Here is a 26,407-nt window from a genome sequence, read left to right as displayed (position 1 = left end):
CAGCCTGCATGATGCCAGGATATATTACGGGGGTACAGCCTTGTCAAGAAGTCCCAAATCTAAATGGACCCCAAAAGCAGCAGCATGGAAATTTTGAAAACAAACTGTTTTACATTCTGGGGCACCAAAAAAAAAAAAAAAAAAAAAAAAAATGTAAACACTCAATGTCAGGTAACAACAAAAGAAGACAGACAACAGAAACAAACAAACAAACAAAACACACACACACACAGACACACACACAACAGAGCCACTCACTACTGGCTGCCAACTGCAAGGTCTCCAAGGCTGGATCAACCTCCATGATGAAGTCATCCTTGAAGAAGATGTAGCCAATGATGGAGAAGAGATAGATGAGAATCACTGCCAGAACAGCTGTCAGGATGATGGAACGACCGTTCCTCGTCACTGACTTGATCACGTTCAGCAGTGTCTCCTCTCGGTAGACCACGTCCAACATCTAGGACAATGGAGTGGGTAACAGAACATCGTATTGCAGTACAATGCACTGTATCGTGTTGCATTGCGTTGCGTTGCCCTGCATTGCATTGAATTGCATTGCACTGTATTGCTTGGACTGCACTGCTCTGCACTGTATTGTATGGTAATGTTTTGTATTGTATTGTATTCAAGTCTCTGACCAAAGATAGGTGCTATATGAGTGTCAATGATATTAATAATACTCAAAACCCTCTTACAACCCAAACTTACCAATCCAGCTATACTTAGGCCAGTGCTTTCTAAAAAGTAGTATGAGAATAGAACAATAAACACCTTTGGCGTTTTTTTCTCAAATGCAGCTCAAAGCTCTTTACAAGTACAAAAACCCAAGAACTACAAATAACAAAATAATAAAATATATCAATTAACACAAGCTTTTAACACGCATCATGACACGACTCATCAAACTTACTTTTTCTTTCCCCTCCCTCTCTCTCTCTCACACAACCACACACACCCACACACACACATATCTTTCCTCCCCCCCCCCCCCATCCCCCCCACACACAATGGACAGGAAGCTATTCTGAACCGTGGTGTACAAGGCTATCAGTACTGCTGAAATAGATAGGTCTTCAGAGAAAAATTGAAACAGGCTGTGTTAGTGGAATGTCTAATGCTGAATGCAAGGCTATTCCAGATGAATCCAACTCAAGGATTTTGCTCCGATAAATGTTTCACAGTAACATACACACACATTCTAACCTGTCACCACCACCCACACCCCTGCACATTCACACACCACCACCCACCAAGAGGCTGTAGAAGAACTCGTGCACCAGAAGGCCGTTGATGCAGAGAACCAGGTAGAACATGTGGTACATGAACTCAAAGTCCGTCAGGATGATGTGCAGGGGCTTGGTGAAGGTACCCCGATTGCCCATCAGACTCACCAGAAAGATCCCCTTGTTGAACACCTGGAAAACAGTTTTTTGTTGTTATATTTGTGTGTCTTATTCATACAAAATGTATTGTTCAGTGCACTTAGACCTGCAGATAAGTGTTATATAAATACATATCGTTTTTATCATTAACACAATTATTACAATTATAGTTCTTCTTCTTTTTCTTCTTCTTTTCATTATCTTTTTTAATCATTATTAACTCCTTGAGTGCCACAGACTGTATCACGTACATGCATAGTAACATCACTGATGGCGTCATCAGAAAAGGGAAAAAACTCTGGAAGGTTGAAAATTTACATAGTTCATTTTGAGTGGTATATCTCCAGACCATTTTCTCAGTTTTAGCTTAATGTTTTGGATAATGTTTTATGACTTGAAAGACCACTTTCTACTGTTTTTTCCCTGGCACTGTGTGGATCTCAACTCCAAACAATGACAAAACGGTTCAGAATGCAACATTTAATCATTGAACAAAGACTTGTGGGGCTCTGTCCCCTCTGCATCAAGTATGGAAAGAACAGAACAGAAAAGGTTTTATCATCTTGGAACCAAATGGTTTTTAAGACACAAGTCATACAGATGAAAAATAGTTTAGTCCCATGTTCTTTCATCAGTTCCGATCAAATGACCTTGCTCAAATCACACAGTCAAACAATAACAAAACATAAATAGAAGAAGCAACAAAATAGGATACATTAATTTTTTTTGAAAGAACAGAACCTGCTTTATACGGGGAAAGAAAAAACACCTACAGCATTCACTTACCTGAGTATAGAGTCTTTTCTGTTTTCATCTTGTTCATTTTTTTCACCACATCATTACAACACATTCACTCTATGCCCCAAAACAGCAAAATTCCAGTACCGTAAAGTTCAGTCTATAAGCCGCGACTTTTTACCCCAGCTTCAACCTCTGCGGCTTATACAATGATGCGGCTTATTTGCGGATTTTAACGATCCCGGGAGTGTCACGTTCTCGTCTATTCTTAGCTGCCCTTCAACTCACCAAAATCATGATTTCTGTCCATGAATTTTTGGATGAGCTTCAGGATAGTGTGCTAACTGTTCACGTTTTATAAATCAAATCCGCACACATTAAAGCCTTCAGATCAGCATTCAGTTCTACTCTGCTCAAGCGTACACCCTCATCATGCCGAAAACGCGATGTTATGCTTATGATGCAGCCTTCAAATTGAAGGCGATCGACCTAGCAGACGACAGTGCAAGCGACAAACCAGCAGCGACCTCCACCTTCATGTTCATGAAGTGAAAGTGAGGCTGAAGTCAGTGACAAGATGGCAGAGGAAGCTGTGCTGGTTCTCTTCAACTCAGACACTGAAGACGAAGATTTTAGTGGATTCAGTGAGCAGGATGATGTTGAATAAATGTGACTATCCCCAAATTATGGATCTTATTTTCCTTGTGTTTATTATTTTTTTGTGGCACTAGCAGTATTTTCACTTGCTTTTCTTTGTGTTGTTCCCGCTTGTGTTTATTTCATAACCTACAGTATCGACAGCTTTTCTGTAGTATCAGTATGTGTTCCGGTACCAGAAATAAGTGCGGCTTATAAGCTGGTGCAGCTTATGTATGTATAAAGTTCAATTTTTTCCCAAATTTAGTGGGTGCGGCTTATATACCAGTGCACTCAATAGACTGAACTTTACGGTATTATACAGGTACAGAGGATTGGAGTTACCATTTCAGTATGCCTATGATCCAGAACAAGTGCGATATTTCAATGTTTAATCTTCAATTTCTTACAATAAAAGTAAATGAATAACTAAAAAATCAAGATACTTAGTGAAGAATGCATGCTCACATTCAACGCCCCCAACAACCACAGCGTTGTTTCCAGCCCAACGGAGAATATAAAGCGAAGTATAGTGGAGAGTATGAGGGTTCGAATCCCGGCTGGTCGAGGAACAGTGATGACGATAGCCAACGATACCAGCATGGCGGTCCATACCAGGCCTGACAACTTGGGATCCAGATCTGCTGAAAACACACATGTACAAGCACACACAGTCAAACATGTAAATGCAGATATAAGTGAACTCATGCATAAGCATACACATGTAGATAGAATTATGAAAGCTAAAGCACAGATTGAATTTTGAAAGCTAAATAAAAAGTACTCTCACACACATACACACTGAAATACACAGAAGCATGAGCCTGTGATATTAAGTAACTTATCTATATGACAACACTCACATACATTCTCAACTAACAACACAGTATATAAGCATATTTGACCAACTATGAACAACCAAAGAACACTCCAATAATGCCTGTGTACACAAACACACACACACACAAACACACAATGTTGTCTGGTGATACATTAGTGCACAGTCCAGTCTGACAAACAGCAAAGTCACTCAATTGCAAAAACAAAAAGAACACAAAAAACAACTAATTCCCTTTGACATGGAATCATTCAAAAACACAAATGCACTGTACATTCAAATGCCACCCACACAACCAATTCAGTCAACAAAATACAACAACCGATATAAACATGAATGCTTTCATTTCTGCCATTTTTCATACATGCCCATGAAAATATGACAGAAGGGAGAATGCAGACAGAGAGCCATGGATGGAAAAAGGGGGACAGAAAAAAAGACAAAGAAAAGTGGAACAAGAGAAAGACCGAAAAGCTGACAGGCAACATACTATGGCTGTCTTCCTTTTTGAAGGGGTAGCACAGGGCCACCATCAGGTTGATGATGACGGCAAAGTTGAACGAAATGCTGCCCCACAGGGTCATGTGACTGCTGAACCAGAACAGCGGGGGATTGGCTGAAACACACAGCTGACTGACTGAATCGTGTGTGATAATAATAATAACAATGATAATAATATCACTGAATCGTGTGTGATAATAATATTAGCAATGATAATAATAATAACAGACAGTGCTTATATGGCGCAAACTCCCCATGTAATGGGTTCTAAGTGCATTACATGAAACAACAATAGTACATAATAACATACCTCCGCACATGAAAAAACAATGCATGTGTATGGTATGAACACACACCTGTACCCACCAGACCACATAGTTCTCATGAGTCATACCACGACACATGCCCAGATACTGTCCACAGAGATTTTTCTACCCATTTAAAATCAACAGACACAAAAATGGCCATGCTCTGATATCACAGTTCTTACGGCCTATTCATATAAGCAGACAGAACACTGTCCATACTCTGGTTCTTATCACAGAGATAGTACTGACAGCCTGTTCAAATCAGTTCTTTCATACTTTTTCTGTCCATTCAAATCAACCACACCGAGATACTCTATTCATTTATTGATTTATTTATTTATTCATTTATTTAATGATGTATCCATTGTTTATGCACCTTTTTTCTCCTTGAGGCCTGACTAATTGCACTGGGTTACGCTACTGGTCAGGCATCTGCTTAGCAGATGTGGTGTAACGTATATGGATTTGTCCCAACACAGTGACACCTGACAAGATTTTCCAGCCTACTGAAATCAGTAAACATGTTTCGTACCTTTTCTGTCCATTCAATTTCAACTATGCCCAGATACTGTCCATACAGATTTTTGCTCCCACCTGAACTGAAAGACACAACATTGTCCACACTCTGATACTGACCACGAAGTTTCTTCTGCCACTTCATCTCTGCAATCATGTCCTCATGGCGGCTGAAGAAGTCAGACACTTTGGATCCCTGTTCATCTCGCTCGGCTGTCTTCAGCACAATGCTCTTCGTCTCCTGCGTCAGAAACTCGCAGATCTCCGGGATGGGAAACACAATGCACTCCATCGTCCTGTCCAGACGTACTATCTGGAAACAGAAATACAGAACAAATATATACTATATAGATGCAGAATAGAATAGCACAAACACACACACACTGCACACACAAACATACACACTATGCACACACAAAACTGCATGCTCGTATGCATACACAATGATTTTTTCCTCCCTCGATTTTTTCCTACCCTTGTCTTATATCACTTGTGAAAAGAAGTTAAACTGATGAATGAATACACACACACACACACACACACACACACACACACACACACCACAAACATACGTACACACACACACACCAAAAAAAACAAATAACCAACCAATCCACACTCACCTCAATCTGTGCAGTGTGCCGTTTGTAGAACTCCAAGGCCTGGTCACCATACAGGTCAGTACCGCTTGGCTTCAGAAGTTCCGCCAAAACTTTGTTGTGCTGTGATAGCTGGACAACATTCACACCAACAGTATTATCAAACACTTATTCATTTCATGCAATGAAAAATTATCTTTTACTCTATAAAGTGGAAAAGGAAAGAAGAACAACAACACACAAAAAAAAAGAGGTTTGAAAGACTGTCTCCCGTGCCACACTCACCTGGTGAGCGAGAATGAAGATGTTATGTCCCACTGCCTTGGGTGAAGCCTCTCTCTCCTCCTCCTCTTCCTCGTCATCCTCTACTGTGTCTTCCTGGTGGAAGGCATGTTTGGCCACATCCACCTGCACCCCCACACAACAACACAGCTCTGTTGGTACACCACTGACCATGGACCCAGTTCTTTATCATTCATTCTATCAGTTCCCATTCCATTATCAATCATTCTGTCAGTCCCCATTCCATTATCAATCATTCTATCAGTCCCCATTCTATTATCAAACATTTTATCAGTCCCCATTCCATTATCAATTATTTTATCAGTCCCCATTCCATTATCATTATTCTGTCAGTCCCCATTCCATTATCAATTATTTTATCAGTCCCCATTCCATTATCATTATTCTGTCAGTCCCCATTCCATTATCAATCATTCTATCAGTCCCCATTCCATTATCAATCATTCTGTCAGTCCCCATTCCATTATCAATCATTCTATCAGTCCCCATTCCATTATCAATCATTCTGTCAGTCCCCATTCCATTATCAATCATTCTGTCAGTCCCCATTCCATTATCAATCATTTCATCAGTCCCCATTCCATTGTCAATCATTCTGTCAGTCCCCATTCCATTATCAATCATTTCATCAGTCCCCATTCCATTATCAACCATTTTATCAGTCCTCATTCCATTATCAATCATTCTGTCAGTCCCCATTCCATTATCAATCATTTCATCAGTCCCCATTCCATTATCAACCATTTTATCAGTCCCCATTCCATTATCAATCATTCTGTCAGTCCCCATTCCATTATCAATCATTTCATCAGTCCCCATTCCATTATCAACCATTTTATCAGTCCTCATTCCATTATCAATCATTCTGTCAGTCCCCATTACATTATCAATCATTTCATCAGTCCCCATTCCATTATCAATCATTTCATCAGTCCCCATTCCATTATCAACCATTTTATCAGTCCTCATTCCATTATCAATCATTCTGTCAGTCCCCATTCCATTATCAATTATTTTATCAGTCCCCATTCCATTATCAATCATTTCATCAGTCCTCATTCCATTATCAACCATTTTATCAGTCCTCATTCCATTATCAATTATTTTATCAGTCCTCATTTCATTCTCAATCATTCTGTCAGCCCCATTTCATTATCAATCAATCTGTCAGTACCCATTCCATTATCAATTATTTTATCAGTCCATTTCATTATCAATAATTCTGTCAGCCCCCATTTCATTATCAATCATTCTGTCAACCCTGTTTCATTATCAATCAATCTGTCAGCCCTGTTTCATTATCAATCAATCTATCTGTGCCCATTCCATCAATTATTCTTCAGTCCCCATTTCGTTAGCAATCATCTTATCAGTCCTCATTTCATTATCATTCTGTCAGCCACATTTCATTATCAATCACTCTATCAGTCCCCATTTCATTATCACAATCAGTCCCCATTTCATTATCAATCATTCTGTCAGCCCCCATTTCAATATCAATTATTCTATAAGTACCCATTTCATTATCTATTATGTCACTAACACTGCCTTAAAAGAAATTACAGTGTACCTTTTTTCATTATCAAGTCTCTCTGAATATAACTTTTTCTGTTATTTTCTATTCCTCATCATGGCTTGGCTTTGTAAATAAAGATTTGGGAAGGGGGTTGTCCACATTTGCTAAATGCTTGCTGTATTAATATATTTTGTACCAATGGTGAAATTAACCCCTTGACTCCTGAGACTTGGTGAAAAGAGATCAGGGTGGCACAAATTTTAACCCCTAGCCTGCCTATATGACGAGATAACTCATCAGCGCAAGCATGTACGCTTCATTGCCACAATGACGAGATAACTCGTCATCAAAATATTCAGACTTTTTCCTGGTTTGCAATAAGTTCATTGACAAAAATGCTGGTAGCTTTAGCTTGGGGAATCTTTTTAGATTCTATTCATAGCTAGAAACCCCATCTACGTCATGAGGCAGTCCTTTATTTGAACAATTTGGTTGGATTACTGCTGCAGTGTTTGCCTAGCTCCTCTCCTCGCCCGCTCAACAAAATGTCGGACCCTGTGCTCAAGACATGCGATTGTGGTTGCATGAAACTAACCAAGATTGCTTTCATTAGCTGATGCTCAGAAAGAACTGAAGTGTAAATTCAAAGGAGAAGACAGTGATAAACTTTTGTAGGACGATTTGATAGAAAATAAAGGGAGCAATGATGAGACTGGCCAAGATACGACTATCAGTGAGTGATGCTGACTTTACAGCTGTAGCGGACACAGTGTGAGCGATTTTCTTGGCACTCCAACACGATCTGATGAGAACTGGATGATGTGACCCTGTGTGAGAGGGGTGAAGAGGAGGGGGGTGCAGACCGAGGGGGCGTGGCCCCACATCCATATTATCACTTGGAGAGGTCACAATGCATTGTGTATCTCTTCTTTTTTTAAAATTTCATTGTGGTTGTTCTAGTATAATTTGTGTGTGCAGGTATTATCCATTTGTCCAGAAAATGATATTTCAGTGCAAATTACCTGACTATTGTTTGTAATGAACAAGTTGAAAATATAACAAAAAAACAAAACACTGATTTCAAAAGAACAGTATGTCACTGAAAATATATAAAATTGGAAAACATTATATGTTTTGTATTCTTTATTCATTTACCTTTCCTAAAATATATACTTTTATGGGTCTTTCTCCAATAACAAAGAGCACAGAATTTTTTTGAAAATATATACCTGTTTGTTTTTGTTTTGTTTTTAACGTGGCAAATAAATTTCACTTAAATCTTATTTTCCTGGCAGTCAAAGGATTCAGTGTAATTACTACTTTTTGTGCGCTCAAGCGTTGATTTTTATAAACAAAAGTGCTGCAACCTCAAGAGGAAGAAGTTCAGATAAACAATGATGACTGACATCATGACCTGTAAGCTCTGACTGTCTCAGGCAGGTGACAACCCTTCACTGATGAGTGGTCTGGTCAGCAGCGGTCATGGGGTTAAAGACATGCTGTACACACACTACACTGCTTGGTAATATGCTTCATTTGGTACTTTTTATGTTCCCTGTTACTGCTGACTTTAGAGTCATTTTCTTTAATAACTCTATATAGCTATTTCTACATGAGTTCACCGTCAGAGTGGTCTTTCATGAGATATTCTTAAAATTCTCTAGTTTATTACTGTGCACAAAGCATCTCAAGTGTGACTGTAAAATGGCACAAAGATGCACAGTTAACGCCCCCCCCCTCCCGCCCCCAACCCCCACCCCCCAAAAATCCAACAATTCTAAAAACAAAGTTCTTCAAACTGTCTTGAAAGTTTCAATGCTGCCTATGTAGAAATACTACAAAGAAACTAAGCACATAAAAATCACATACTCTGGAGTGAAATGAGGATTCAAGTAACAAACAACATAAATGTCTTTTTAAAATAACGATATTCAGCAAAAAAGAAAAAAAGAAGAAAAGTAACAAAATTCAATTTGTATCATCAACAAGTTTTATCACTTCAATACACACACACATACACATGTACACCCACTAACACAGTACCAAAATAAAGTCTATCCATAGGTATAAATCAAGTATATGATACAAACTGACGACTACTATTCACATCTTCTACAAACCTTTTTCCACATCTACAATAAAACTCCAGAAGCAAAAAAAAAAAAGAATAAATCAAACCCACTTCAAAGTGGATCTCCAGTACAAACTATTACCGGAACAACAACACAACTGTCCATACACAGCTAATCACAGGTGAGAGCGCATTTCATCCTGTTCACTTGTGGGCTGGAGTCTACTACCATGCTTTTTTTTCTGCTGCACAAGAGTTCTGGTATCAGCACACCCCCACAAACTGTCTGCAGACTGCTAGCACTGAGGAAGCGACAGTACATGTCTGTGTCTCTGTGGCCGTGTAAGGGGGAGGTAAGGCGAGTGCCATGGGGCAAATTGAAACTGGAAATGCCACTTAGGGAGCACAAGATATCATGAAGCATTAAAAAAAACAACCTTAAGCAAAAAAATAATCAAAGAATGGATGGGGAGAACAATTTCCTCAGGCAAACTATTGGGAAAATAACAGTAAAAAACAGAAGAAAAAATCAAACATGCATACATAAATCTGATTATTTCAAAAAGCAAAAACAAATAAAAGATTCATACATAAATCTCATCATTTTAAAAAGCACACACACACACAAAATTCCCTTAACCACCAAACTAACAGGAAAATAATATCAACATTAACAAACCAGATGGAATGCAAACATAAATCTAACCATTTACAAGGGATAAAAATGAAAATATGATAACAAAACCTTATGCGCGCCAAATAACAAGCACAACACACAATTGCATGTCGACAGAGCGAAGGAGGAATGGGGGAGGACAACATGGAAAATTACAACCTGTGTTTCACATTCAAAATAGTATCTACCAGCTTTGCAATTAACTCTACTGCTTGGTGTATTCTACTAACAAAAGAAAGAAAAAAAAGAAAGAAAAGAAGGATTGAAGGGTGAGATGAGAGAGAGATGGAGACAGGCGGATGGGGGTGGGGAATAGGGGGTATACAGAAGAGAATCTCCACAAGAAGAAAGAAAAAAAGCAAAAAAGAAACTTTCTTTTCTTAAGTTTAATGGTACAATAAAGTAATACACCATAATATATCATAAGCATCTACTAGTTTTTTTTATATCTACCTTTCAGTACCATATCTTTGACAGATTCACAATTTCATTAAAACCTTACACTTTGGATACATCTATCAAGACCATCCCAAACCGTGTATGACTTCATAAAAAAAACAAAAACAAAAAAAAACAGGACCTATCAATATGGACTTTCTTCTCTTGTGAACCTTTGGTACATTGCAATGCAGTTCTGACATAAGAATGAACTGAATCAATCTGATCCAATCTTTCATTAGCAATCTTTTATTTCTTTTTTTGCCAAACAGTCTCTATCACTGGTACAGAGTTGGATAGGAAGACTATGGCTGATTTTAAGTATTTCAGTAGTCAAGAGTGTACATAAAACTAAAGTGTGCACACAAACACTAGCAGGATGGAAACAATGCCACTGAAACTGTACAAAAACACACACACACACACACACACACACACACACACACACACACACAAGCATCCACACACACACACACATACACACAAGCATGCACACACACACACACACACACACACACACACACACACACACACAGAGTCCCAACACATCAGTCTCACTAAGCAGAAACAGAAAACTAATCAAAAGGAAAAGAACAGAACCAAACCAGAATCTGTCAACGTGTGACACTGTCTTCACACACACCACACAGCCGCAAGCTGCTTGACAACAAGACCACAATCACACTACTGTCAAACCATAGGGAAACCACATGGCACTCACAGAACAGTCACCAGACCATGGGAAACAATATGGCACTCATAGGTCACAGTCACCAGATAATCATGGGAAAAGACAAGACAATCCTGGGAAAAGCCATGAAAAGACAAGACATCATGGGAAAAAACAAGACAATCATGGGAAAAGACAATCATCACAGGAAAAGTTACAGGAAAATCACAGGAATCACAAGGACGACCAAAGGAAACCACAGTAAAATCAAGTCACAGAAAAAAAAGACAGAAAAAGAAAGTAACTAATTTCCACAGGACAATCATCTGGGAGTCATCCCACAACCCTGGTCCAACAATCACTGGTGAATGTCAGGACAATCATAGGCCACACATAACACATACAACCCTACGCAAATCTCAAGACAGTCAAGGAACAATCACTGTGGAAGTCAGCACTGTGGTGGTCAGCACATCCAGTGCATGGGGCTGACGGCAGTTCACAGCATGCACACAGGTTCCCTTCATTTCATCATGGTGTCCATGTCCCAGCCTTCCCACCAAACCCAACTCACTCACAGTCAATACTCTCAGCCAGAACTAAAACGTTTCACAACTGCCATTATTATTTTGATGACATTTTCAGTATCAAGGTGTCAAAGTGTGTGGACTGAGATATATATGCTACACCACATCTGCATTAAAAAAAATGGTGGGAGCAAATGCCTGATCTTTGCATAAACCCAAGGCACTGATCAGGCCTTGAGAGCCTACCTTTTATTTTGAACAGATTGGGAAAAAGCTTTTCTTGGAAATGCTAAGAATACCATTCAGATTATATAGATTTATCCTGGTGTCAAGAAAAACAAATGTTCAAACCTTAACCCATTCAGTGCCATTAAGCTGATGTCCTGCAAAAAGTGTTGCCATAGTGCCTATAACACGTCCACTGATGTCCTGCAAAAAGTGTTGCCATAGTGCCTATAACACGTCCACTGATGTCCTGCACCTATTCCGATTTTTCCATCATCAGAGTTTGGTTCACTGAACATAAACAGACTCTGAACGGTAAGCTTGATGCGTCTGGATTATAGAAATAATATTCAAATAAGCGTACTTCAGATGGAACACCGTTTTCTTCTCAATGATTTGCTAAATGGACAACACGGAACCCGCATGAAAAGAGGTTTGCCTCATCTGCAAGATGGCATCAGAACCTTTGATAAGCAGAGATAGTGGTTCCAGTCAGCAGACTGAAAGTGAAAAAAATTGTAAACTCACACACACACACACACACCACACACACACACCCCCAAAAAAAACCTCTTTTGTTTTAGTACAAAAGTCATTGCAGTGTGGTCATCATTATCAGACCTTTCACTTTCTTTTTATTATATTTTCTATCTGCAAAAAAATTAAGATGCTAAAAGCAACCTTTACATCTATTTCTTAGAGCAGCTTCCAAATACATACTGATCCAAGCTGTTCATAAATATACTTTTTTTTTCTCTTTCTTTTCACATTTCACTTCTTCCTTTGTTCATCTGCTGGTGTCCATTAGTGTCACAAAAATACCTACAGATACTGCCGCGAGTGTGTGCAGCGCAGCATTTGTGGCAACATGGTGTGTTCACCAGCTCATGTTTCAATTCATTTTCAGAATAAATTTCCAGTTTGATGAATAACAGTGTACTGTATTGGACACCTCAGGTCTGGTGATTCATAAAGGAATTTGCTTTTTTTCACAATTAATTTCCAGTTGGGTGAATAAATATGTATTATATTGGACACTTCAGTTCATGGTGAATCATAAAGGAATGATACCCTTCTACCTAACCTCTCCAGATGTTTTACTGGTGCTTTATATCTGGGGATGAATGAAAACACTGGGAAAATCATGACCTGTTCACCTGTCTTGTCAACACAGGGGCAGTAACCAGCAGCAGGATGAGATAACTCCACATCAGCAATGTGTAAATCTACAGCCATGAGATGTCTTTCAAATACACCCCCCCCTCCCATCCCCATGCCCCCAAGCCCCTTTCACACAACTTTCACAGGACAGAAAACACAAAACTCTGTTGAGCAGAAGGAACACATGAAGACTGCAGTGACTGATGGCCCAGAAAAAAACAAACAAAAAATCAACTGCACACAACAGCCAAAGCAGGATCCACAACATCCAGAGGCACACACGACACCACTGGAAATCAGGATGAAGCTGGGTAAGGATCAAACACCAACCACAGACAACACCACAGCCATGTGTTAACCTCAGGGGCAACAATATCGCCATCCATCACCGCCTGTTTGAAAATCTGCCTCATGGCATCCATCTGAAAGTCACCAAAGCAATGCTGCATCATGTCACACACCTGAACAAAACACAGCCACCTGGGGACTTTCAAATGTGCAGGTGTGCGGGGGTGGGATAACCAAATAGTAACAGTGTAGTGGTGGGGGGGGGGGGGGGGAAGGGGCCGGGGCGGAGGGCCTGTGTGGGCTGAGTGCATACACACATGCGTGTGTGTGTGTGTGTGTGTGTGTGTGTGTGTGTGTGTACAAGTGCACACACGCATGAAAATGAACACACCTGTGTACAAATGTATTCCAATGTGTGTGAATGAAAGTGCATTTGTTTGAGTTGAAATACATAAACATGCAAGAACATAAGTGTGTAACTAAACAGGTGCCTTGAAGAGGGCTGTGAGAGGGCAGGGAGTGGCAGGGAGGGGGTGCAGGTTTAAGAAGTAAAAAGGTTTTGGTGGGTCCATCGATTCCTCCTCCTCCTCCTTTCCCCACTTTACGCACCCAACAACTCCCCACCCCACCGTACACATATGCACGCTCACACAAAACCTTTAAAAACTTAAACAGTAACTCTGGCCAGAAGCTGCACAGGCCGAAGAAAAGAGGTCAGGTGATGATGCCTTCATTCCAGTTGACCAGGAGAATGGAAAGGCACAGACACATACCACAGGTCACATACCAGCTGTTTGGGGTTCATGTTGTTCAGGATGCGTTCAGCGTTCTCGCTGTCATGACGACTCTCCATGATAGCCAGCAGAAGCTTGGACGCATTGTTCTGAAATACACAACATCAGGCATATGCCATCACAAGACATAAACAGCATGATTTTAACTCAGTACTGCCCATCAGCTCCTTTGACCACAGACGACCCATTTGTATGGGTAAGAAATAAAATCACCAAAAATCATATGTTAGAATTCAGTAACAGAAAACTTCAAAACTGATCAGTATCATAACAAGTTAATTGGGGATAAAATACAAAACTTCCTCCCTTCTCATATTATTATACAGTGAGATGATAAAAGTATCCATATCTTTTGTTTGAAATTTGCACACTCTGATAACTTGTAAATGAATCCAGGAAAGCACAAAAGGTTTGAAACGGATTAAATTCAGAACGATATATAGCCATGGTTGGGCCCCTTCATCTAATTCTGTTGTCTGCCTTGTGACTGAGACGAAACTGGGTCAGACGCCATTGACATTCACTGTTCACGTGAACCAGTCACCAGGAAAATAACTCTCCTGCTCACCAACACAGCAACACACAATGCATTTCTTGGTCGCAGTGGAGAGTGGAAAGGTCAATTAAGATATTCTGAGCTTGTAACATAACTATGGAAATTATGTACCACTCCAAAAATTAAAAACTATCTAAGGCCCTGATAGGCCCTTCATCTGAAACAAATGTAAACAGTAGAGCCCTGACTGGGGCCATTTGTCCAGAATGAGTTAAACATATATTCACTGACTTCCCTTTCTGTACAACTGAACAAGACTCCTGAGCTGAAAGAAATTAATTTCTGAGTCTGGAATGAAACTCAATCAAGACTGATATATTACTCTTGTGTATAATTTCTGTTGTACTGCTATGTACCATGTTGTACTGATGTGTGCTTACATGAAGGTATTTCTTTGTGTGGAATGGCACGATTTTCTATATTACACAATGTTATGAGTAGTCTGTGAGTATGAGAGAGAAAGAGTGCAGAAGTGTGTGTATGAATGTATTTACTGGCACATAAATACATTCATGTATATTTCTTCGTTCCTTTGTCCTTTCACTTGAAGTAATTTTAGTAGACTGTGCATTTATGTATGTGAGTGTGTGTATGTATTTGAGTGTATGTGTTTGTGTTCCCGAGTTGGGAACTTGGGCGTGTGTGTAAGAACAAGTGAGCACACCCACCATATCAAAACATTAGTGTGTGCAATGTATGCATTGGTAACAGACTGAATAATGCACAAATAGAAACAATAAAGATCAAGAATGAGAAGAGAAAGAGCATAATGTTTTTATTAGGGGACTGCCTACTGTGTAACTGACACAAGCAGACAAAAAATACAGGTTGACTGGCCATACACTATTACACATCTTTTCACACACATTTTTACTGAATTAAAGAAAATCCTATTTTTTTTAACTGATTAATCTCAAGTAGCATGAAGAAGAACTGTCGAAAATGACATAAAAACATCGAGCAAGACCTTGAACAAAATCAGATGGCTCACTCAAGACTGAAATGACAAGAAAATATGTTGGCACCTTATGCTCTAGCTGGAATGAACATGACTTAATAATTAACTAATATAATCCTATTATAACTTACTATATTAAAACTAATATAACTATAATATATAAGAAAAAGTAAGCAAAGAAACAAGAGATAAACACAGCTCTGTGGAACCTGCGTCCATACCTTCAGTTCCAGAACAAGATCCATACGGTGACGACCCAGGGGGTTGATGTCGTTCAGCAGTAAAGCGATGATGATGTCGATGCCGTTACTCTCATGCATGGCTATGGCATTCTGCACACATCAACAAAGTTTCATTCAGCCTTGGATAGAGTCTCGTCAAGGTTTTCAGTGTTGGTGGATTCATGGGGGGGACTGCTGTTGGAGGGATGTGGTGGCGGTCTGCACTCTGGGGGAGATGCTCACTCAGTCTGGCTCTGTGACAGTATAAGGCTTAGTAGGTGGTGTCCTAAATACATTAAATCAGAACAGGCACTACCGAACACCACCGAAGTAACTCAGCAGCAGTGCAGGGTCTCCTCTGGTGTGTGGCCTCCTAGCGACCTAACATCAACGGTTCCCTGTGGACTGCTGGCACTGGGTCTGTGGCAACAGGCAAACCCAGGGTGTGGCTGTGTATGGGGGACTCTGAATGAGCAGCATGGGAGTAATGCTACTGAAATGGTGCAGGTGAAGGGTCAGCAAAAAAAAAAAGAAGTTTCATTCAGCAGTAAAGCGATGATGATGTCAGTGCCATGACACTGATGCATGGTTATGGACACATAAAAAAAAGTTGCTGATGAAAAAAATCAACACATTTAATCAGTTTCATGTTCAAACAGAATTAACAGAACAAACAATATACGTCATTCTTATGCATGAACAGACAGAATCAAATAAAATATATATCATATATGTGTAAGTGCTTAGCTTCTGCTCCACAGGCACACAACACTCCACAGGCAAATGACACTGTATTGATTTGCCACACAACACTCCACAGGCACACGATATCGTATTGCCACACAACACTCCACAGGCACACGATATCGTATTGCCACACAACACTCCACAGGTACACGACACTCTACAAATGACACACCACAGGCACACATCACTGTATTGCCACACAACACTCCACAGGCACACGACACTCCAAAGGTACACGACACTCCAAAGGTACACGACACTCCACAAACAACACTCCACAGGCACACGACACGACACTCCACAGGCACACATCATTGTATTGCCACACAACACTCCACAGGCACACGACACTCCAAAGGTACACGACACTCCACAAACAACACTCCACAGGCACATGACACTCCACAAGCAGCACACAACACTCCACAAACAACACTCCACAGGCACACGACACGACACTCCACAGGCACACGACAGACACTCCACAGACACACGACACGACACTCCACAGGCACATGACAGACACTCCCCTGACCTGGTTCTCATGGCAGGGCCCCTGGCAGTACTCAGTGAGGGTGACGAGTGCCTGAGTGATGAGGTCCACATTGGTCTCGTTGATGTAAAGACCCAGCAGGCCCAGCCCCCCAGTTGTGCTGCCGCAGATACAGTCCAGGAACTGCAGTGTCTCACACACCAGGTTGTACTTGGTGTGCCGCTGCTCTCGCAGGTAGTTCTGAAACCGGCAGTGACTTCCTGTTGTAGGTGTTCCTCTATAGTATCATCTCTATCTGCATGTTGTAGATGTTCCCCTGTGTCATTGTCTGAATCTGTATCATCTGTATCAGCCTCTTTATCATTGTCATTACGGTACTTGGCAGGTAGTTCTGAAACCATCAGTGAATTCCTGTTGTCGATGTTCCTCCGTATCATCATCTATATCTGCATGTTGTAGATGTTACACTACATCATCATCTCTATCTGTATAATCCTTTATATCACTGTCAAAATGATACTGCGCAGGTAGTTCTGAAACCGGCAGTGACTTCCTGTTGTAGATGTTGTCTATGTCATCATCTATATCTGTATCATTCTCAATATCATCATCTTTATCTGTATCATCCGTTTATCATTATCATAATGATACTGACAGTATTGAAGAGTACTGACAAAACTGATCAACAGTATTGAATACATATTGTATACTGAATACTAGTCAGTGTGTAGTCATAACGTTACTTACATTTCATTGTAGTTCTCTCACAGACAGACAGAAACACAGAGAGAAAAACAAGAAAAAGAGAAAAAGACACAGAGAGAGGGACAGATGCTGGGACACAGGTAACGCGATTTTGTTTGTTTGTCTGTTTGTTCATTTGTTTGCTTTAAATCATTACAAAAGGAAACAAAAAGCATCCCTCCAATTCAAAGTTGAAAACAAAAAACAAAAACCTGTAGATTGGCCACTCAGCTTGAAGAAGGAAAACCTTGTACAGAAAGACAGGGGCAGACAGAAGGGACGAGAACATCAGGGGGACAGGAGGACATCTGACCTGCAGGTCCCGGTTGTGGTTCTCACAAAGCAGTTGCAGGAAGCGCAGGATGTTCTTCATAATGCTGATCTGGATGGGCAGCTGCTTCACCTCCTTGTCTTTGGACACCTGCACACACACACACACACATACACACACACACACACACACACACACACACACACACATACACACACACACACGCACGCACAGACACACACACACACGCATTCATGCAAACATACACACACACATGTGCACACACACACACACACATGCATGAACTCATACACCCATGTGTGCACACACGCACGCAAGCATGCACACACACACACACACACACACACACACACACAAACACATGAATACACGCACACACACCAATGGAATGAAATTCACCCAATTTTCTTGTTCCTTACAGCCCTGCCTACAAAAATAGGCACACACACACACACACACACACACACACACACACACACACACACAGATGCATGGATCCTTGCATACACCCCCCACTCCAAACACTCACTGCTGTGAACTGTACCTTCTCCCCAGAAGAGTCATCGGCAGCAGGCATGACCTGGTTGTCTTCCCCTTCCTCGTCTAAAGGACGACCCTGGGCAGCACGGATGTTGGCCAGTGCCTGATTTGTCTGCATTGCCGCATCATCAAACTGGTTCTTCAGGTCCTCGTTTACACCCCCGCCCCCCTTCTGACCTGAAAACAGTCACCATTCTGACCTGAAAAACTGTCACCATTCTGACCTGAAAACGGTCACCATTCTGACCTGAAAGACCTGAAAACAGTCACCATTCTGACATGAAAACAGTCACCATTCTAAACGGAAAACAGTCACCATCTGACCCGAAAACAGTCACCTTTCTGACTGAAAAACAGTCACCATTCTAACCGGAAAACAGTCACCAGTCTGGAAAACAGCCACCATTCTGACCCAAAAACAGTCACCATTCTGACCTAAAAACAGTCACCATTCTAACCGGAAAACAGTCACCATTCCGGAAAAGTCACCATCTGACCCCCAAAAAAGTCACCTTTCTGACCTAAAAACAGTCACCATTCTAACCGGAAAACAGTCACCAGTCTGGAAAAGTCACCATTCTGACCCGAAAACATTCACCATTCTGACCTGAAAATATCACCATCCAAGCTATCAATGTGAAGTAAGGGTTTATGGTGGTTCTTCCTCCAATGCTGATTGTAGAGACATGATCCTCAACAGCATCAGTCATGTGTTGCAGGAGTATGTTTAACAGTGTGGGAGACATAATGCAGCCCTGGCGAACTCCAACCTATACGTGAAACCACTCTCCTACTGCACCTTGTATAAATATCACAGCTGTCACTTTGGAGCATTCATGTTTTTTTCATTGTGGCCCATAGAGCCAGCTGCCAAACAAACGCCTTCTTTAAGTCTATTAAGATGGGGTAGATCTCCCTCTGGAGCTGGTGGTGTTCTGTCTTTTTTTTAAAGCACAGAGTCACTTACAAGCAGCCTGATTATGAATATGATGATAGTATCATCACTATTCTTATTATCACTATTATATCAAAATATTATAGATCACTTTTCACACAAACACACACACACACACACACACACACACACACACACACACACACACACAAAAGTCATCACACTGCACAACTCACGTCTCCGTTTGTCTTCTTTCTCCTTGTCGGAGGGCTTGTGCTGCTGTGTATCTGTGGTGTTGACGCTCACTGTGTTCTTGATCTCCACCTGGGCGTCCTTCATGCGGTCGAAGAACACCTTGAAGAACGTGTCTGTCCGCTTGTCCGACATCAGCATGTTGAATATTGATTGCTGCAGGAAAGCATAAAAGACTGATGAATTGGAGAATGAATGAACGAGAGAGACAGGGACACAGAGACAGGGAGAGAGAGACAGGAGGGGGGGGGGGGGGGGGGGGGGAGAGAAAGAGAGAGACACAGACAGAAACACAGAGAAAGAGACAGAAAGAGACAGACAGACAGACAGAGAGAGAGAGAGAGAGATAAGAACTTCAAAAGGGGCAAGGACAATGGCATTACAAAAAGAAACAAATAACACATAGAAAAAACAAATACAGATAAAAATAAATAAATGAATAACTGGATCTGCAGTCTGCCAATACTGGAGTCTCAAGGACAGGCAAAACTGAATGCTAGTCTTCCACATGGGGCAACAAACATCTCACTGTCATCTTTTATTCATTCACCCAAACAACCAACAGCAAGACAACAAAATACTGTTGTTGTTTTTCATGCTTGTTTTTTTTGCTGTTGTTGTTTTCTACCCCATCACCTGCACCGGTTCAATGGCATTACTCCCACACTACGCATCCCCAGTCCCCCTAACACAGCCACACCAAGGTTCATCCAACACAGTCCCAGTGTCAGCAGTGCACAGGGAACTTTTAATGTTTAGTCACCAGGAAGCCACGAACCAAGGAGACATTGCACTGCTGTCGAGTCACTTTGGAGGTGTTCAGCAGTGTCCGTTCTGATTTAACATACACAGGACACCACAAACTATGCCCCCTGCTGACAACAATAATCACTTAGCTGCACAGCCAGACTGAGTGTGCACCCCCACCACATCCCTCCAACAACAATCTCCCATGAGCCTGCCAAAGACTTGACAAAAAGTTGTCCCAGGTTAAAACCTTCACAGCAATCCCAAAGAACAAACACAGAAACGTGCAGGCAGAAGTGACATGCAAGATGTGGCACCAGAAAAAAAAAAAAAAAAAATCCCCACTTTTTTAAACATTCTTTTACATCACTTAGTCTTAAATTTATATAATTTACTGTAAAGCATGACAAGCCAAATCTGAGATGGTGGTACTGCGCTATGTAAGCCTGGATTTTATTACTATCATTATCATAAAAAAAAAGTGCAGAAAGAGACCAACCTGTATGATGCTGTTTCCTCCTTCCAGGAGAGCGATGCCCAGGTCCACAGTCATCTGGAATATCTTGTTGCTGGTGTTCTTGATGATCAGGTCTATCACCAGCTGGGAGGCCCCTTCCCTGTCCAGGTGACACTGACAACACAAGTCATGGGAAACTGTACGTACTGTACGTATTACTAATTTTGTCACAAGATTTCTCTCTGAAATTTGGGCTGCTCTCCCCAGGGAAAGTGCATCGCTACACTGAGAGCACCACCCATTTTTTTTGTATTTTTTCCTGCATGCATACATCCATGAAAACCTGTCACTCTGTTCATGAAAACCTGTCACTTTCAGTGACAAACTGATGCTGTCCATGAAAATTTTTTCACTCTTTCTAGGAAAAGTGTCACTCCCTCTACAAAAAAACTATCACAATTGTTCATGAAAATCTTTCATTCAGTCAATGAAAATTTGTCACTCTGTCCATGAAGAAGTATCACTCTATCCATGACAAACTGTCAATGTCCATGAAAAATTGTCACTCTTTCTAGGAAAACAATCACTCATGAAAAACTGTCATTCTGTCCATGAAAAACTGTCAGTCTGTCCATGAAAAAAAAATCACTCTGTCCACAGAAACTGCCACTTTGTCCATGAAAAACTGCTTCTCAATCCATGAGAAACTATCACTGTTCATGAGAAACTGTCATTCTGACCTTGAGAAATGGTTACTCTTACAATGGAAAACTGTCACTCTGTGAAGAAATGTAGTTCTCTCCATGAAAAACTATCAAACTGTCAAGGAAAAACTGTCACTATCCCTAAACTCTCACTCTGAAAACAGTCACTCAGTCATGAAAATCTGTCACTGTTTGTGAAAAACTGAGAAGAAAAGTACGACAGACAGTGTAACAATGAACAAGAGGGAAAACAAAATGCTGATATTGAAATTTACTACACACACACACATACACAAGTCAACACACACACATGCTGATACTGAAATTTACCCACCCACCTCCCAACACACACACACACAAACAAACAACACACACACAGCCACACTATACACAAACAAACACACACCAGATATCACTAGCACTTGGAATCCAAAGACGTTAAACTGAAGATTACTACATCAACAGTCAAACTGAAAACACACACACACACACACACACATCCCAACCTGTACTTCATGCAGAGTCAGCTCTGTCCTGCTCAAAAGCACAGCACCTGAACTGCCTCCCCCTCCTCCTTTGCCCCCCAGGGCAGTTCCTGAATTGCTGTCACGACGACCCCGCACTTGGGAGCGACCATAGAAACGAGTCAGCAGACTTTGACGGAGTGCTTCCCCCTGTCACACAAATCAAGTCTTTGAAGGAGTCGTGACATGACTATGGTCAATGAAAAATAAAACAAAGTAAACAAATATCTGTAAGAGGTCTTCAGGAACTAATCACATGAAAAACAAAACTACAAAATAAAAACCTTCATCATCGTCACTGAAAGAGACGTGGAAAATAAATCCAGTTCTTGCCTGTTGCGTAACAAACCATGAACATATGGTGAAAATTTCTGACTATGCAAACACACACACACACACACACACACACACACACACACACATATGCATGCACGCACACACACACACACACACACACACACACATGTACACACACACACACAGATGTATCTACACAACTTACTGCCCAACTCAATACAGTGCCTCTGCATCTGTGGACTAAAATCTGCCAAAAACGTTTTCACTCCAAAGTACAAGTTTTACTCCAAAGTTATAAGTATGCTCCTGAGCACAATGTGACAGGTACTGAGGGAGCTCCTACAGAGAGTATGAACCCTCAGATTCTGTTGCTTCCAAGGTGGACGTGTTTCCACAAGGCCATCACTCCAAACTGAGCACTGTGGTCAGCATACATGGGAGACATGCCCAGAAAGACAGAGCTCAGTCTGTCAGATCATGCTTGGGAAAGATACCCCTGTGTACATTTTTGCTTTGTTCTAGTCCACAAGTGCAGAAACTTTGCATTCTCCTGATCACTGTCACCAGATAAGTTTCCAAATAAACCTCGTATTAAAATACACAGGTGCACACATGCACACTAAACAAGTGTTTGAAATAATGTCACCCCGGAAGCCCCCAAAACAAATGTAATACCATGTCTCATTCACACACACACACACACACACACAACACACACACACAGTTCACTATACAACATTCCAAGGCAGAATGACCAATCCCATTTCTTTCTGTACCAAAACAACAACTGTCTTCAAGAAACAGCGATTCATGTCTCAAAATGAGACAGTAACAAGTAAAGCAAATCTAACTGGTGTTATGTGACTCAGCTGCGATAATGTGTGCTAAAACTTTGCAACACGCAAAATTATGTAGTCTGGCTATGTCACTATGACTGGTACTTAGTAATAACTGTTCATGCAACTACCCGAGTTTTTAATATATGAGGCGAACAGGAACAAAAGAAAACTAACACTATTGAAATACTGACTGAAAGCATTCTCACTTGCCTCTATGTTATTTGATGATAGACCAAATCCATTGCATATGGAAAACAGGTGTGTATTATATATATTTATTCTTTTCTCTCTTTTATTTGAGTGGAGGGTTGGGGGGGATATGAGTGGGAAGAGTGGGGGTCGGGGAGGAGGGAATAAGAAAGTGTATCAATGTTTAACAAAGACTGACCTAAATGAGCATGCATACAGCATTAGATTCAGACAACATCCAGCACAACACTGTACAATCAGAGAGAGAGAGAGGAGAGAGAGAGAAAGAGAGAGAGAGAGAGGGGGGGGGAGGGAGTGAAAGACAGCATGAGACAGAGAGAAGTGGGCAAGACAAATACGAAACCATTCCAGACAAACCATGCAATGCAGTATGAATCAACTCTGTGACAACAATCAGTTATTAAAACAGTGGGGAGCCTGAAGAACAGAGCCGATTATGATACTTACCACAGATCATTAAAGCATTACCAAGCATGCCAACATAAACAACAAATAACAAACGAAACATCAAAAACTATGATAAAAACACCTCATAAAATCACCTTGCATGATCAACAAATTGAAGTATCAAACACTACTACTTACAGAAATATGCCAGCGCACTGAATCAAGACAACAGAAAATGTCTGAGCTTTAGCTATAACTGAAACATGATGAACTTTTCCCGAATTTGCAAACTGTCAGATAAAAGTTGCTCTTCGTCAAAAACTGGATGAGAATACTAGGTGGGAGGAAAGAGGGGGTGGGGACAGTGGAATTCCAGACAGCCCATAAACCTGTGTAAACACTGCTAAATCTTAATGCTACTATATCTGCCAAATGGAATCTATAAGGAAAATCTCCTGTATAAAAATGGTTGTTGGTGCATTTTTTTCTGGTACCTTTCTTTTTAAAAAATCAGAGAAATGTTGATGTCAATGTATGTCCACAACAGCATTTGTAATTTATCTGATAGGATCAATGATGACATCAAAGGGTAAACTCAAAAAAAGAAGAAAAAAAACAGGAAGAAAGTGGAAGCACAGACACACATACACAATATATATTTATATTCAATCATCAAAGGTGAAGCATAATGTTCTGAGTGCTACATTTCTCAAAGGAGTTTTAAAGTGGGGGGCCTAGGAACTGCAGCCTAGTATTCACCAAAAAGAGGAGGTGCATAAAAATGCTTTCTATTTATTATCTTAATTTTAACCACCCACTAACATGGAGACCAATTTTGGTTGATGGGGTGGGGGTGGGGGGTTTTGGGGGGTGGGGGAGAGGGAAATGTGTTGAGATAAAATGTGTTACTGTTCCACATGGTTCTACATGATTTACAATCATGCATTTTGTCAGTCGTGTAATGATGAGACACAGAGACAGAGACAAAGAGAGCAAGAGAGACTTGGAGAGAGAGACTGCATGTATGTGTGAGAAACCTGGGTTATTCAATATTTAAATCAAGTGTCATTCATCTCTTGATATGTGTCTAGCTGTTCAATGGTAATGGGTTTGTTGTTATTTAGAGACACTAATAATGAAGAGTACTTGTGCAGCATGACTGCTGTCATTTAGAGACACTAATAATGAAGAGTACTTGTGCAGCATGACTGCTGTCATTTAGAGACACTAATAATGAAGAGTGTTTGTGCAGCATGACTGCTGTCATTTAGAGACACTAATAATGAAGAGTACTTGTGCAGCATGACTGCTGTCATTTAGAGACACTAATAATGAAGAGTACTTGTGCAGCATGACTGCTGTCATTTAGAGACACTAATAATGAAGAGTACTTGTGCAGCATGACTGCTGTCATTTAGAGACACTAATAATGAAGAGTACTTGTGCAGCATGACTGCTGTCATTTAGAGACACTAATAATGAAGAGTACTTGTGCAGCATGACTGCTGTCATTTAGAGACACTAATAATGAAGAGTACTTGTGCAGCATGACTGCTGTCATTTAGAGACACTAATAATGAAGAGTACTTGTGCAACATGACTGCTGTCATTTAGAGACACTAATAATGAAGAGTACTTGTGCAGCATGACTGCTGTCATTTAGAGACACTAATAATGAAGAGTACTTGTGCAGCATGACTGCTGTCATTTAGAGACACTAATAATGAAGAGTACTTGTGCAGCATGACTGCTGTCATTTAGAGACACTAATAATGAAGAGTACTTGTGCAGCATGACTGCTGTCATTTAGAGACACTAATAATGAAGAGTACTTGTGCAGCATGACTGCTGTCTGCTGCTGTTTGTTTCTGTCCCCTTCTTTGTCTCTCTAGTGTTTCTTCTTCACCACACACCACATTTTCTTTTCTAAAATACACAAACTATGCTGGTGAAAAGACAGGCCAACAGCTATGTCAGACTCTTGAGAGAAAAAAAATGAAACGATAATAAAATAAAATAAACAAATAAAGTGGAAGATGCAAAAACCAATCACTGAAAACTTGTTAACAACAATGATCACCGCTTCACAATATTATAACGATCAAGAGAGCAAAATGTGAACGACGACACACACACAAACACACACACACAAAGTCCAACACGGAATACCAAGAACACAATGCACCAATGTTCAATGAGAGATGCAAGGCCACAAAACTGCCCAGGACACTTGGAATGAACGGGGTGGGGTGGGTGGGAGATGGTCAATGCACACAGGTCAGTGTTCACGACACATGTCTTACCCGCCGATGATCTTCAAGTTCTTTTTTACTAAGCGTCTTAACGTCCACCTT

The 26,407-nt window shown here is 40.7% G+C and overlaps 1 protein-coding gene across 11 annotated transcripts in view; it reads right to left on the bottom strand.

Annotated features, from left to right (window-relative positions):
* Positions 1 to 26,407, bottom strand: part of LOC143299541 (inositol 1,4,5-trisphosphate-gated calcium channel ITPR1-like) — a 139,474-nt gene that overhangs the window by 20,771 nt on the left and 92,296 nt on the right. For 4 of the 11 annotated variants that reach the window (XM_076612813.1, XM_076612817.1, XM_076612816.1 and 1 more), the window contains 16 exons: positions 26,357 to 26,404; positions 22,303 to 22,470; positions 21,135 to 21,266; positions 19,873 to 20,044; positions 18,746 to 18,918; positions 18,223 to 18,330; positions 17,208 to 17,405; positions 15,926 to 16,036; positions 14,184 to 14,279; positions 5,807 to 5,929; positions 5,546 to 5,653; positions 5,043 to 5,235; positions 4,088 to 4,213; positions 3,228 to 3,403; positions 1,254 to 1,418; positions 259 to 460 (listed from right to left, as the gene is read on the bottom strand). In XM_076612813.1, coding sequence (XP_076468928.1) covers positions 259 to 460; positions 1,254 to 1,418; positions 3,228 to 3,403; positions 4,088 to 4,213; positions 5,043 to 5,235; positions 5,546 to 5,653; positions 5,807 to 5,929; positions 14,184 to 14,279; positions 15,926 to 16,036; positions 17,208 to 17,405; positions 18,223 to 18,330; positions 18,746 to 18,918; positions 19,873 to 20,044; positions 21,135 to 21,266; positions 22,303 to 22,470; positions 26,357 to 26,404 — 2,299 coding nt within the window. The remainder of the gene's footprint in view (positions 1 to 258; positions 461 to 1,253; positions 1,419 to 3,227; positions 3,404 to 4,087; positions 4,214 to 5,042; positions 5,236 to 5,545; positions 5,654 to 5,806; positions 5,930 to 14,183; positions 14,280 to 15,925; positions 16,037 to 17,207; positions 17,406 to 18,222; positions 18,331 to 18,745; positions 18,919 to 19,872; positions 20,045 to 21,134; positions 21,267 to 22,302; positions 22,471 to 26,356; positions 26,405 to 26,407) is intronic. The other 7 variants (XM_076612814.1, XM_076612821.1, XM_076612820.1 and 4 more) reach the window with 3 other exon arrangements.

This window comes from Babylonia areolata, chromosome 25 (genome assembly GCF_041734735.1).
Source record: "Babylonia areolata isolate BAREFJ2019XMU chromosome 25, ASM4173473v1, whole genome shotgun sequence".
Classification (NCBI taxonomy): Eukaryota; Metazoa; Mollusca; class Gastropoda; order Neogastropoda; family Buccinidae; genus Babylonia; species Babylonia areolata.
The sequence above is the reverse complement of the archived record's forward strand: the minus strand, read 5'-3'. Positions and strand labels throughout refer to the sequence as shown.